General features: G+C 40.5%; 1 protein-coding gene across 4 annotated transcripts in view; it reads left to right on the top strand.

Moving 5' to 3' along the window:
- Positions 1-12,817, top strand: part of LOC124550931 (kinesin light chain) — a 396,765-nt gene extending 383,948 nt beyond the window's left edge. For all 4 annotated transcript variants that reach the window (XM_047125729.1, XM_047125730.1, XM_047125727.1 and 1 more), the window contains 2 exons: positions 5,938-5,989; positions 9,602-12,817. In XM_047125729.1, the coding sequence (XP_046981685.1) occupies positions 5,938-5,989; positions 9,602-9,679 (130 nt within the window). In that variant the 3' untranslated portion in view covers positions 9,680-12,817. The remainder of the gene's footprint in view (positions 1-5,937; positions 5,990-9,601) is intronic.
- Positions 12,818-14,361: the final 1,544 nt, after the last annotated feature.

The raw sequence follows: 14,361 nt of genomic DNA, 5'->3' as shown, positions 1-14,361 counted from the left end.
ACCCGGACGGTGTAACACTGTGCCAAGATGTGCTGGCTGTGCACCAAGTCAGGTTTAGCCACAGGGTGATCCTCATTACCAACAAACACTGTCTGCCTGTGTCCATTCATGCGAATGGACAGTTTGTTGCTGGTCATTCCCACATAGAATGCATCACAGTGTAGGCAGGTCAGTTTGTAAATCACGTGGGTGCTTTCACACGTGGCTCTGCCTTTGATCGTGTACACCTTCCGGGTTACAGGACTGGAGTAGGTGGTGGTGGTGGTGGTGGTGGTGGTGGTGGTGGTGGTGGTGGGAGGGTGCATGGGACAGGTTTTGCATCGGGGGCGGTTACAAGGATAGGAGCCAGAGGGTAGGGAAGGTGGTTTGGGGATTTCATAGGGATGAACTAACAGGTTACGAATGTTAGGTGGATGGCGGAAAGACACTCTTGGCAGAGTGGGGAGGATATCATGAAGGATGGATCTCATTTCAGGGCAGGATTTGAGGAAGTCGAATCCCTGCTGGAGAGCCACATTCAGAGTCTGGTCCAGTCTCGGAAAGTATCATGTCACAAGTGGGGCACTTTTGTGGTTCTTCTGTGGGGGATTCTGGGTTTGAGGGGACGATGAAGTGGCTCTGGTTATTTGCTTCTGTACCAGGTCGGGAGGGTAGTTGCGGGATGCGAAAGCTGTTTTCAGGTTGTTGGTGTAATGATTCAGGGATTCCGGACTGGAGCAGATTCGTTTGCCACGAAGACCTAGGCTGTAGGGAAGGGACCGTTTGATGTGGAATGGGTGGCAGCTGTCATAATGGAGGTACTGTTGCTTGTTGGTGGGTTTGATGTGGACGGACGTGTGAAGTTGGCCATTGGACAGGTGGAGGTCAACGTCAAGGAAAGTGGCATGGGATTTGGAGTAGGACCAGGTGAATCTGATGGAACCAAAGGAGTTGAGGTTGGAGAGGAAATTCTGGAGTTCTTCTTCACTGTGAGTCCAGATCATGAAGATGTCATCAATAAATCTGTACCAAACTTTGGGTTGGCATACTTGGGTAACCAAGAAGGCTTCCTCTAAGCGACCCATGAATAGGTTGGCGTACGAGGGGCCCATCCTGGTACCCATGGCTGTTCCCTTTAATTGTTGGTATGTCTGGCCTTCAAAAGTGAAGAAGTTGTGGGTCAGGATGAAGCTGGCTAAGGTAATGAGGAAAGAGGTTTTAGGTAGGGTGGCAGGTGATCGGCGTGAAAGGAAATGCTCCATCGCAGCGAGGCCCTGGACGTGCGGAATATTTATGTATAAGGACGTGGCATCAATGGTTACAAGGATGGTTTCCGGGGGTAACAGATTGGGTAAGGATTCCAGGCGTTCAAGGAAGTGGTTGGTGTCCTTGATGAAGGATGGGAGACTGCATGTAATGGGTTGAAGGTGTTGATCTACGTAGGCAGAGATACGTTCTGTGGGGGCTTGGTAACCAGCTACAATGGGGCGGCCGGGATGATTGGGTTTGTGGATTTTAGGAAGAAGGTAGAAGGTAGGGGTGCGGGGTGTCGGTGGGGTCAGGAGGTTGATGGAGTCAGGTGAAAGGTTTTGCAGGGGGCTAAGGTTCTGAGGATTCCTTGAAGCTCCGCCTGGACATCGGGAATGGGGTTACCTTGGCAAACTTTGTATGTGGTGTTGTCTGAAAGCTGACGCAGTCCCTCAGCCACATACTCCCGACGATCAAGTACCACGGTCGTGGAACCCTTGTCCGCCGGAAGAATGACGATGGATCGGTCAGCCTTCAGATCACGGATAGCCTGGGCTTCAGCAGTGGTGATGTTGGGTGTAGGATTAAGGTTTTTTAAGAAGGATTGAGATGCAAGGCTGGAAGTCAGAAATTCCTGGAAGGTTTGGAGAGGGTGATTTTGAGGAAGAGGAGATGGGTCCTGCTGTGACGGAGGACGGAACTGTTCCAGGCAGGGTTCAATTTGGATGGTGTCTTGAGGAGTCGGATCATTAGGAGTAGGATTAGGATCATTTTTCTTCATGGCAGAGTGATACTTCCAGCCACTTTCCTTGACGTTGACCTCCACCTGTCCAATGGCCAACTTCACACGTCCGTCCACATCAAACCCACCAACAAGCAACAGTACCTCCATTATGACAGCTGCCAGCCATTCCACATCAAACAGTCCCTTCCCTACAGCCTAGGTCTTCGTGGCAAACGAATCTGCTCCAGTCCGGAATCCCTGAATCATTACACCAACAACCTGAAAACAGCTTTCGCATCCCGCAACTACCCTCCCGACCTGGTACAGAAGCAAATAACCAGAGCCACTTCCTCGTCCCCTCAAACCCAGAATCCCCCACAGAAGAACCACAAAGTGCCCCACTTGTGACAGGATACTTTCCGAGACTGGATCAGACTCTGAATGTGGCTCTCCAGCAGGGATACGACTTCCTCAAATCCTGCCCTGAAATGAGATCCATCCTTCATGAAATCCTCCCCACTCCGCCAAGAGTGTCTTTCCGCTGTCCACCTAACCTTCGTAACCTGTTAGTTCATCCCTATGAAATCCCCAAACCACCTTCCCTACCCTCTGGCTCCTATCCTTGTAACTGCCCCCGATGCAAAACCTGTCCCATGCACCCTCCCACCACCACCTACTCCAGTCCTGTAACCCGGAAGGTGTACACGATCAAAGGCAGAGCCACGTGTGAAAGCACCCACGTGATTTACCAACTGACCTGCCTACACTGTGATGCATTCTATGTGGGAATGACCAGCAACAAACTGTCCATTCGCATGAATGGACACAGGCAGACAGTGTTTGTTGGTAATGAGGATCACCCTGTGGCTAAACATGACTTGGTGCACAGCCAGCACATCTTGGCACAGTGTTACACCGTCCGGGTTATCTGGATACTTCCCACCAACACCAACCTATCCGAACTCCGGAGATGGGAACTTGCCCTTCAGTATATCCTCTCTTCTCGTCATCCGGCAGGCCTCAATCTCCGCTAATTTCAAGTTGCCGCCACTCATACCTCACCTGTCTTTCAACAACTTCTTTGCCTCTACACTTCTGCCTCGACTGACATCTCTGCCCAAACTCTTTGTCTTTAAATATGTCTGCTTGTGTCTGTATGTGTGGATGGATATGTGCGTGTGTGCGAGTGTATACCTGTCCTTTTTTCCCCCTAAGGTAAGTCTTTCCGCTCCCGGGATTGGAATGACTCCTTACCCTCTCCCTTAAAACCCACTTCCTTTCGTCTTCCCCTCTCCTTCCCTCTTTCCTGATGAGGCAACAGTTTGTTGCGAAAGCTTGAATTTTGTGTGTATGTTTGTGTTTGTTTGTGTGTCTATCGACCTGCCAGCGCTTTCGTTCGGTAAGTCACCTCATCTTTGAATTTGTTTTTAGTTAGAGAGGCAAGATTGATCTGTACTTGAAAGCAGTACGCTTTCAAAGTATTTCCTGACAGTCATTGTTTGTAAAGGTTGCTATAAATTTTATGTGGTAGGCTACCCTAGTTCTCCACGTTTCCCCAAACACTGAAACGGTAGCTTCACTTATGACAGATCTACATATTACATCAGACAAGTGGCGCTACAGTTTTGAAGAAGAAATTCGTACTCCATTGTCCAGGCTTGTCTATTTTGGGATACCTTCAGTAAGAGTGTCTTGTGAAATTAAGCTAAAATACCTTTTACAGATATAGAAATCTGGACAAATATTGAGTGTGAAAAATCGAATTTACATTTTCGTATGAACTTAGTTCTGGTACAATTTAGCAAATTGTATAAAAAAAACTATTAAATTATGAGACAGAGTAGCTGGCCTGTGGCTACAGGAAGAGGAAAAATTGGCAAAGATGTATATGCAAACAAACAAAAAATTATGTAACTTTACTTGTTTCTTCTCCAAAGTGATGATAGAAACATTGACTGCCCATTGTACGTGCCTCTATAGGCAATAGTGTTCTTGGTTGAATTTGTGTTTTGATACAGAAAATCATATTGGTTTGGTATAGTGTGCTGCCCTGCCAGAAGAGAAACAGAAATACAGGAAGGAGATCCCGCGGATTAAAAATGCTATATATATGCTTAGACAATTTTGTTGGACAAGGTGGTCTTCAACTTTGAGAAAATATAAGTGTGGTCTGTGCAGAAAAATGAAATAGTGTTCCAGCGTTTCAAAATTACAGTGTTTCACCCTGTAGAGTGAAGTGCTGAGTCTTCCACAATGCTTGTATCTGAGCCTATTTCACTACTGAGTACAACCTGAAGCAACGGTAGAGTACAAATTGAACTATTATCACGTTCAAAGAATGCGTTTAATTCAAAATTCACTGAAAAAGAATTGAAAGTTCATGGAAGAAAATGAAAAATTATGGTATTTTTTATGTGGGAACAAATCTGAGCCAATTGTGAACCAATCAGAAAATACTAATTATAATCTTAAGTGTAGTAGTTTAAAGTGGGGTGTACCTGACATGATGCAACGTACGGCATACTTATTAGACAAGAATGAAATATGTTACTGCAGCAGCAGTAGTAACAGCAGCAGGAGGTTTATCACGTTGTTGTTTGTGGACAGTGGATTAGCACTAATATCCATCAGGATAAAATTTGATGACGGCACTTCTTTGCCATGCTATAGGATCCTTCAGCTTCCATAGAGCATCTTATATAGGTTGTATAAGAGTTATAGGTAATGAGGTTATGAAAACATACAAATCTTTGATATGTTGAAGGTATGGCTTTCTTCTCAGTATAGCTTCGATAGTAAACTGAATCACATAATCTGTGGAAATTTTCAAAAGATGTAAATTTTCCGAAGATGTGTAAAATTTGAGGGAAATAACTGTTGACCAGTTCACTGTGGTCAGTGTGAATGGATTTATTAGCCTACATATTTTACGAACCTTAAGTTTAGTCAGCCTCTTAGACACACTGTTTAGCCCATTTTCCTGTACTTCGGTTAAATGTGAAAAGAAGAAACTGACATGGAGTTTTAATCAAGAACATTAAATATGTACAAAAATCAAAATAAAAACAGGTTTTTTTACTGCAAAAAGATTACCTGTTCTAAAAAGATCACCAGAAACTCTCTTTAGAAAAATAAGATTGTGACTTATATTCAGTCAAATGATTATGGCCATTAAATAACTGAAAGCACAGAACTGCAGAAAATGAAAAGCAAAGGAACAGGAATATCTGTAAGATTCTCACATGCAAAATGAAGCTTCCTTTTCAACTTTTATAGTTTAGTACAGACTGTGCATCATGTTTGTGGCCATACCTGTTCTGAACTAACTTGTTTTTTCTGCTGCAAATGCTCACCTGGAAGTTGGCCTCCTTTGTTTTATGTAAAATGTTATTGTGCTTTCTCTCTCTCTCTCTCTCTCTCTCTCTCTCTCTCTCTCTCTCTCTTTTAAAGTTACATTCATATTTGCTGCTTTCTCTTTGGTTAAAGTGATGAAGAAGACAACAAAATAATGATCTTCAGAAGCCAAAAGTATAACGGCCAAAAATTAATGGTTTAGGTTACAGTACAATAATGCAAACATTTTATAATTTGTGAAACAACATTGTGTAACTGTTAGATCAAAAATAGTAGTTTCTGGCTTGACACTCGCAAATACAGCGTTTATGTTCCTCTTATTTGCAAATGGATTGCAGATACTCGTGGAGAACTGAAAACTTTCAGACATCCTACAGTGTATTGTACAGTCATTTACAGTTATGGTCCCTCCATTAAAGCAGAGTTGTAAGTTAACAAAGCATTTATTTTTGATTCTAACTGTATCCAAATTTACAGAACCTTTCACAGTGTAAACAGTGTTGAATACAATTTTATTTTAAAACCGTTGTTGACTCTGTGTTTTAGTTAACTATCTGACATCTGTTGCTATGTAGTGTCTTTACATTAAGTACTCATTTAATGGCCATTCTTGTGTTTGTTTTTCATTTCAGCATGAGGCGCGCAAATTCTCTGTCCGTTCTTAGTAATGCAAATGCAAAGCAGGTGAGTACACTTTCCCTTACATTAATTGCTACAGCAGTATGCCACTTAATTCATATTGGTGTAAACCCTTGTTATAAGTTAATAGTTACAGTATAAATTTCCAAGAATAAGTTTTGAAAAAAAAAAAAAAAAAAATGCCAAAATGTGAGGAGTATGCAGTTAGTTACTTTCACTGATGAATATTTGAATCATTAAAACTGTAAAGTGCTGCTTGCAGTAAGCCAGAGTGAGACCATAAATTGCATCAGTGGTGAAACAAATCGTTGACAAATCGTGATATGGGAAAAGTAGGGCACCTCTCGAAGCTGTACAGACTGTGGTGTTGACACATTCCATCTTACAGGTTCCATCTCGGTAGTTAATTCCGAGGGGTACAGTAATACGATTAATCGTGCTTCGTAATGACGTTGGTATGATACACACAGGTAGCTGGAGGTTGGATTGTGAGAACATGAGAGAGCTATCCAGGAAGTTATTATGTTTTGGTATTTTAAAGAAAAAGTATAGAAAAAATGTTTTGGGGGGGAGGGGGGGGGGGGGGGAAACACTTAAATACTACCTTTCATCAAGTCTCCACACAAATTTAAGCACTTATTGTAGTGGTGAATGAGCTTCGAAATTACATTGCCTTAAAATTCTGCCATCTAAGATTTGAGCCAGTTAGTCATCATCACCGAACCGGTGCCCCCCCTCCCCCTCGAAGTTCCACGGTACCTTCACACTTGGTAGTCACTGGCTGTAAGATTTTGGCTGTATGGTGCATGAGTGGAAACACCTCCCACTTCAAAGCATTGACTGCTTCTTTAGTGCGATTTGCTGTCTGGGGGGTCAAGAGTTGTCATGTGAGAACAAAGTTTTTGAGCTCAGTTTTCCTCTATGCTTATTCTGAATTGCATTTCTTAGGTTCTCCAAAGTTTAACTATACACCACAGTGTGTATTGTTGTGCCATGCTCAAGAAAATCAACAAGAAGCATATGAAACTTCCTGGCAGATTAAAACTGTGTGCCGGACCGAGACTCGAACTCGGGACCTTTGCCTCTCGCGGGCAAGTGCTCTACCAACTGAGCTACCCAAGCACGACACACGCCCCGTCCTCACAGCTTTACTTCTGCCAGTACCTCGTCTCCTACCTTCCAAACTTTACAGAAGCTCTCCTGTGAGCCTTGCAGAACTAGCACTCCTGAAATAAAGGTCCCAAGTTCGAGTCTTGGTCCAGCACACTGTTTTAATCTGCCAGGAAGTTTCACATCAGCGCACTCTCTGCTGCAGAGTGAAAATGTCATTCAAGAAGCATATGTTAGTGTCCCAAAAAACTGTTGGCATAATCTTCCTTGCAGAGTTTGTGTGGAGAAATTTGTGTCCCCCTCATCCATAGATTGCATTTTGGTTTCACAGTTCACACACTTCACCCAGGTGTCATCTTTTTCGTAAGAATCCAGAAATGTCAGTGATGCCACCATACGCTACGCCTCGTGGTTTTCTGTGAAGATTTTTGGTATTGATACCAAACTTGCACAAAATTTGTAATAGCCTAGCTTCTGTGCAACCATATGTGACAAACTTTGTTAATTTTGTGGAAAACTAAATAAGAGCTCCATCATTGTGAATCTCCTCATTGATTTTTGCAACCAGTTCATCAGTCACAGTGCTACGTTGTCCACCTCGCTTTTCATCGCGAACATTAGTTAGGCCTACTTTTAAACCTAATGCACAATTGGCACACTCCATCTGAAATGACTCCATTGTTCGGATTCAGTTGCCATTAAATTTGTCACTTTATTGGTTTTTTTTCCCAGTAAAAACTTTATTACTGACTGGACTTCAAAAGTTCTGGGATTTTAAACTGCAGTACACATTTAAAACTTATATTGTCAAATGACACGAATGTCATACCGGCACAGTTGCGTGCCGACTGAACGGACAAACGCGCAGACGACAGTATCGCCGTGCTAGCCCTGCCCACTGTTTCCGCATGTGGAAATGTAATCTACTTTCCACTTTCCAGATAACCCTCATGTTTTTTATATTGCTGGGTACGCTCTGTACGCACAGTACAAACAAGTTGATGTATCACTGTTTGTAATGTTTTTGTCTCTGAATAGTGTCCATGAGCTTTTAATGCTCTACAGCACATAATCGAATAATGCACCAGGAACACATCACATTTTTACTCGTATCTTGCTTCAGTCTTTTTGAGGGTGGTCATTATAACAGGATTTAGAACCAAATAAAAAAAATGGTAATGAACAATCTTCATTTATATTCTGTAGGCCATTGCACAGTGCATGGTTTTCTTAGTATGAAGACGAAAAGACAACAAAAAGACCAATTACGCTTCCAAAACACAGAAGAGGACTCGACAGGAAAGAAACGGAATGAGAAAGAAGTGACTGGAAGAAATGAGAAGTACGTTAAGAAAGAAATACTTGCAGGTATTGGACTCGCACGTAGAGGAGAGAGGAAATTATATTTTCTGAGTGTATTTCCTGTTAGCTAGGGAGAGGAAAGAGCACGGTGATCACACTAAAAGGTTGGGTTGAAGGGGTAGGGTGAACTGTGCCACTCCTTCTAACTTAATTCCTGTAACGGGGGCACTCAGTGTGACACACAGTCTATTCACCACCGCTGTTATGCAACAACAAACTGTCGGTTAGAATTGTGTAGTGCTAGAGTAGTGCAGTGTTCATGCATAATTCACTATTGTTCTCTGCTTGCACAACATTTACCAGTGGTCAGCTGCAGTGTGCAAAAACGCATTCTGCCTGTGGTGGCATAGTGCTCCCGGTTGTCAAACCTTAAGTGAAGGGCAGCTGGGAGACACAGTAGCACAAACTGGCAAACATTAGATAGCAGGTAGTTTTAATCAGAGTGTAGGTACAGATTGTACTTATGGCAGTAAGTTACCGTGGTTCGTGTCGAGAATGCGGAAGAAAAATATGAGGGCTGTCAGAGTGTTGTTCATTGTATATTAAAGATAATGGATTGTAGAGGGGCCATTGAAAGAGTGAGGTAACTGTTTCTCAGTGGTTTGTCGTGTGGAACTGGTAAAAAAAAATTCAGAATGAGGAAAAATAAGGTTTCAACTGTGGAGAAGCACAGGCAATTGCATTAGAATGAAAGCCTCAGTGAGGGGAGGCGATAAAAAAAGTTGCTTGCAGCCATTCTTTTTGTGGGTTTTGTACAGTCTGCCCTTGACAGCAGTTGAGAAATACTACAGCAAAATTACTTTATTGACAATGGTAAGTCTGCTTAAACAGTTATAAGGATGTTAAATTTGTGGTGAGTAACTAACTGTTGGACTCTTTCATTTGGGTTACATTAATCATTATCTCACTTTGGCTATAGAGTCAGGTTTATAGAGGTATTTGTAGTTTATGCAACAATATATAAATGTTAATTTTACAGTTAATATATTTCTCTTTTAATTAAGATACGTTTTTCCCACTGATGTTTCTCTCATTTCAAATTGTCGTACATGACAGTTTTGTATGGTAACTGGCATCACAAGTTAAGTCTAAATGTGTCAGATTTGGAGTACTCGAGTAACTTTTCCTCAACAAGCGGTAGCTTTCAGATTTTATCTGCCACTCGACACGTCTACCATTTTTCAGTGGCGGGAGCAGAACGAGTTTGGGTTGCTGCGGAGCCGCACGGCGAGTTCTGACCGGCTGCGGCAGGGTGCGACGTAGACCCTCACTTGCCTCTCTGCGACTGTTGCCACACGCCGGTGACTGGATCTGGCTATTTTTTGTAACCGTCAGTTGACTGTAGTGATGGACAGAGAATAATTTCTGGAATTAGCAGATATCACAAGAATGCTATTTATCTGTTGTCTTATTATGTCCTCCAGACTATCTTGTCTTTTGCTGTATCAGTTCTAGCAATTAGGGGTTATATGTCTGCATTTATTTTTCTGTTTTTAATTATATACCAGTAGCTGTCTCTACACTGATGTAACTGTAATTGTGTTTGTAAGCAAATGCAGTGAGTGATTGGTGCTAGAAGTGTATAACTTAAAACTTCAGTTTTGTGCAATATTTTTTTTTGTAAGACTTGAAACAGTTGTATTGTGTAAAAAGCACGGTTCCCTGTCGTAAATCTGAGAGAGGCTACATAATACTGAGCTTAAACGTACCCACAAACTAAGATGTAGCACTTGCAAGATAAAGTTAATTTCTTCTTTGGCAGTTGTATCATCATCATATAATGATTTCTCCTCCTTTGAGTTCCAATAAGAAGTTACTTGTGTTTGGATTTTCTTAGTGCCAAAAAAAAGGCAGAATCGCTTGGTACCCAATACTTCATTCAGTATTGGGATACAATAAGGGACTTCTGGAAAAGAATACAGGCAAATTAGTATTATTCATTTCTGCAGAAAAAAATTGATTTCTGCAGAGTATTATTTTTGGTGATGTACTTAAATCTGATTTTATCCAGTAGGAATGGTTGGTGGAAGCTTGTGAATGTAAAAACAAGGAGCTTGTTTATAAAAGAACTTTCTGTGCTACCTGTCAAGATTTCTTTTTATCTCTATTTTGCACGACACATTTTGGGAAATGATTCCCAGTTCTTGTCGTTGCCTCAAAGACTGGTTTGATGCAGATTTCCATGCTACTCTATCCTGTCAAGTCTCTACATGTTGTAACACACAAAAACGCACTATAAAATGGGAATCATTTTCTGAAATGTCATGCAAAATATAAATAAAAAGAAAATTTACTGATAGCAGAAAGTTACATTACAAACACACCCACTGTACTTAAATCCATTGCATTTATTGGATTGGAGCTTATCAGTTTATTTAATTACACTTATTACTTAAATACCTATCTGCTTTCATTTTGTGGGTACCTTACAGCCCATAAATACTTTCTTCTCTCTTGACTCCAAGGACTTTGTTACTTTTCAAAAAAAATGTGCACACAATCATTTAGAGATTTCTCTCATTTTGTCACTGAAGACTGATTCAGGAAAGTAAAAAGAAACTTCCCATTTCATTATTCGATTTATCTTCTGCTACTTGCAAAGATAGTATCACTTTCAGAAATTATTTGCCAGTACTTTATTTCTAAGGTCTATTTATTCTTTAACAATGCTATTTGTTTCAAATTTCTTCCTTGAACCAATTTAATAAACAGTCTCTCAACAACTTAAACCAAATAACAAAAATATTACACAATAATTATGGAACAGTATTCTAAAATATTTGACACACACACACACACACACACACACACACACACACACACACACACACAGTTTCAACAGCTTACAAAATTTACATAGTGTAAGGCCACCATCCTCATCTGTGTTTTAGTTAAATTCTGAAAGTTCTCAGTATAATCCTTCCTGTTGCATTTGTCAGCCTACTGTTTAACAAATACACATGAAATATAACCAAAGATGACGTGAGAAATTTCTTAAACATATATGTATAAAATAAAGCAAAAGAATTCTTTTTCAGATGTATAAGGAATAAACTAACTCCTCATACAGATCCTTAATCTGTTATATTTGTTAAACTGCAAGATCTGCTTTTATTTTTAATGATACTATAGAAAAATTTTAAACTCGCATGTAGAATTTATTAGAATATTTGTTTTGTTGTATTCTTGGCAGTTTACATAAGCCAGCAGAAATTTGCTTAGTTACTATATTTATCGTTCATTAAAAGTTTGTAGTAGATTTGCACCAGTCCTATCCAGATCTGTTGTGCAAAAAAAGCAAAAAAATTTTTCATGGATACTGTTATGATATACCAGAGTTGATTTCAGCCTGTCACATAAGTAAAATGTGTGTTTGCCACTGTTCGTGAGAGATTGTGCACATATTCGGGAGTCTCATTGTCATTTCCCTCCTCGATCTCAAGCCTGTGACTGTTTGCTGCTTATCAGTATTTCTAGCATTTTGGCAAGTGTGTTCCTGGAGAACTGGGCAACCAGCTACCGCATTTTCTTACCGTGTAGTATTGTATAATGCAGGACAGTCATATTAGCGTGTATTTTATATAGGTTCTTCTCTCTTCATAGTCACCAGCTCAGAGAGGGAAAAATGGAAGTATTTCAAATAAAGATGACTTTCTTCATTGCTCTTTGCTGTTATGGAGGGTAATTATAGGTGATCATTATATCAACAATTTAATACCATATTTACACATCACTGTAAAAAGTTGAGCCTTGATAATTTAAAAATTAAACAGTATTCTGTAACTTAGTTCCATAGAAGAAAAGTAAATGTAAACAAAAACTATTAAATGTATGTGCATGTGTACTAGCATTCCTGATAGAAGTAAAGTATTTGTGACTTTGGATTTATTTGAACAGTACTGAGGGAAGCTTTTGACTGAGTTTTGGGTGATTGTAGTAATGTCCGCTGACATCCTAGGGTAGTGTTGTACCCCAAACATTTATATTTATCTGTTAATAAACTTACCGTGTTTTCATGTATCCATTTCCAGACCGTAGGAAGATTAATTTTATGTTGTTGTCAGCTGCATCTGTCATGTAATCAGTTGTATTATCATTCCATTGATTTGATGGAACTGGCAAATGTTGTAATCAAGAGGGAGGGAAAGTAGGGAGAAAATGGTTGAAGTTAATCGTATGTCTGTAACTATATTCTTGTTTCTTATTTATGATGACATGTAAATAATTTTATGAGAGATGTTCTTTATCTAATTTATTATTGATGAATGCAAGCAAGATATTTTTGCACATGCACACATTTTTTATGTAAAGACGTGTTCGTTGAATATCAGCTTTCTAATGTGTATGGCTTTTTCGCTTTACGCAAAGACCAATAAATATACGACACCCCAGAAAAAATTGCTTTTGGCATTTATTCTTGATTATAATTTTCTTATGTGTTCTGTCATTTTTATAAAATTAATGAGTTAACAATGGTACAGCTCCTACTACACAAGTTAATGCACCATTATCCTGGCTTTAAATGATCAGAGCTGTATGTTGGCAGCTGTACCGGAGATAATAGTTTGACCACAAACTCGATAGACTGACAGTGGACTCAGTTAGGTTATGCCGGGTTGTCTGCAGCTGTAGATTCAATAGGATAAGTTAATATTTTGTACTCTGCATTCTTAAGATATGGAGAAAAGAGGAAAGTGTTTGTGACAATACATTATATTGAAATTATTCTTTGGAAATTCCACTGTAGTGAGTATGATTCTGTAATTAATCTACTCGTCAAATACAGTCGGAAGTACTGTAAAATTGCTATTTTCTATTTATATTACAGGACTTACTAACTGCATACATAGTTTACTTATAGAAGTTCAATATTCAAATAGAGGGCATGAAGCAAAACACATAAATTGGTAACCATTTGATTTTCATGTAGTGAAACATTAATACATGGTTTTGCTTTATAAAATAAGCTAGCAGGACAAAAGCTATTAGAGCCATCATAGTATGAGAAACACACACTGATAAACCAAAATGTCATGAACAGCTGCTTAATAACATAATGGTTTGCGTTTGGAACACAAGACAGTGCTGTACGGATTCAAAGACTCTTTGGGAGGTTTCTGGGGGTATTCAATAACTGGGTGTTCAGTCCTGTAAATTGTGGGACACTGGTATATGGGCACGTAGCTAGTGGCCAATAGCATTCCACATTTGTTTCCCGAGTTTCGGATCGGGTGAATTTGGTAGCAAAAAAATTAAAGTTTTATTGTGTTCCTCACACCACTGTAGCACGATTGGGGCCTCATGACATGGAAGGTGCCATTGCTATCAGGGAAAATTTTGAGCACACAGACATACTCGGTCCACAGTAAAACTTTCACAGTCCACAGCTGTCGTAGTGCCTTCCGTTACTATCGAAAGACCTGTGCTAGCAGACGAATGTCTCCCGCACTGTAATATTGCTTCTACCAGACCACGACCCCTGCGCAGTGCACAATTTGAGCCACAGTTTACCCAGATTGACAGCTTACCCTGATCTGGCCGTTGACTCGATGTAACGGGAAGTGTGACTGGTCCGCAGTTCGACGTCAGTGATCCCGTGCCCATTGCAAACTTTGCAAACCTTTGGTGTCGACATTCGGTGACAAGGTAGACATCGGATGTCCTGTCACCTACTCGGGATGTCTCTGTCCGTCGACCACTTTCTGTAGGGGCTCACAACAGTAGTGCACAAAAACGAAGTAGCTTCGCCATTTTTGAGAGGCTTGTTTTCAGGTGCCAAGGGTAACAATCCCTGTATTCCCACTAAAATGGTTCCCCATTTTTGTCTCTGCTTCACTTATACACTTTCCTTTCCTTTCCTTGTTTTGTGCCACCAGTTCCACCAGGTGGCATTCAGTCTTGCAGTGGGCAGTGTTTGTAATGTTTTGGTATACCAATTACATTCT

This window comes from Schistocerca americana, chromosome 9 (genome assembly GCF_021461395.2).
Source record: "Schistocerca americana isolate TAMUIC-IGC-003095 chromosome 9, iqSchAmer2.1, whole genome shotgun sequence".
Taxonomy (NCBI): domain Eukaryota; kingdom Metazoa; phylum Arthropoda; class Insecta; order Orthoptera; family Acrididae; genus Schistocerca; species Schistocerca americana.
This window is presented reverse-complemented; position numbering and strand designations above follow the sequence as displayed.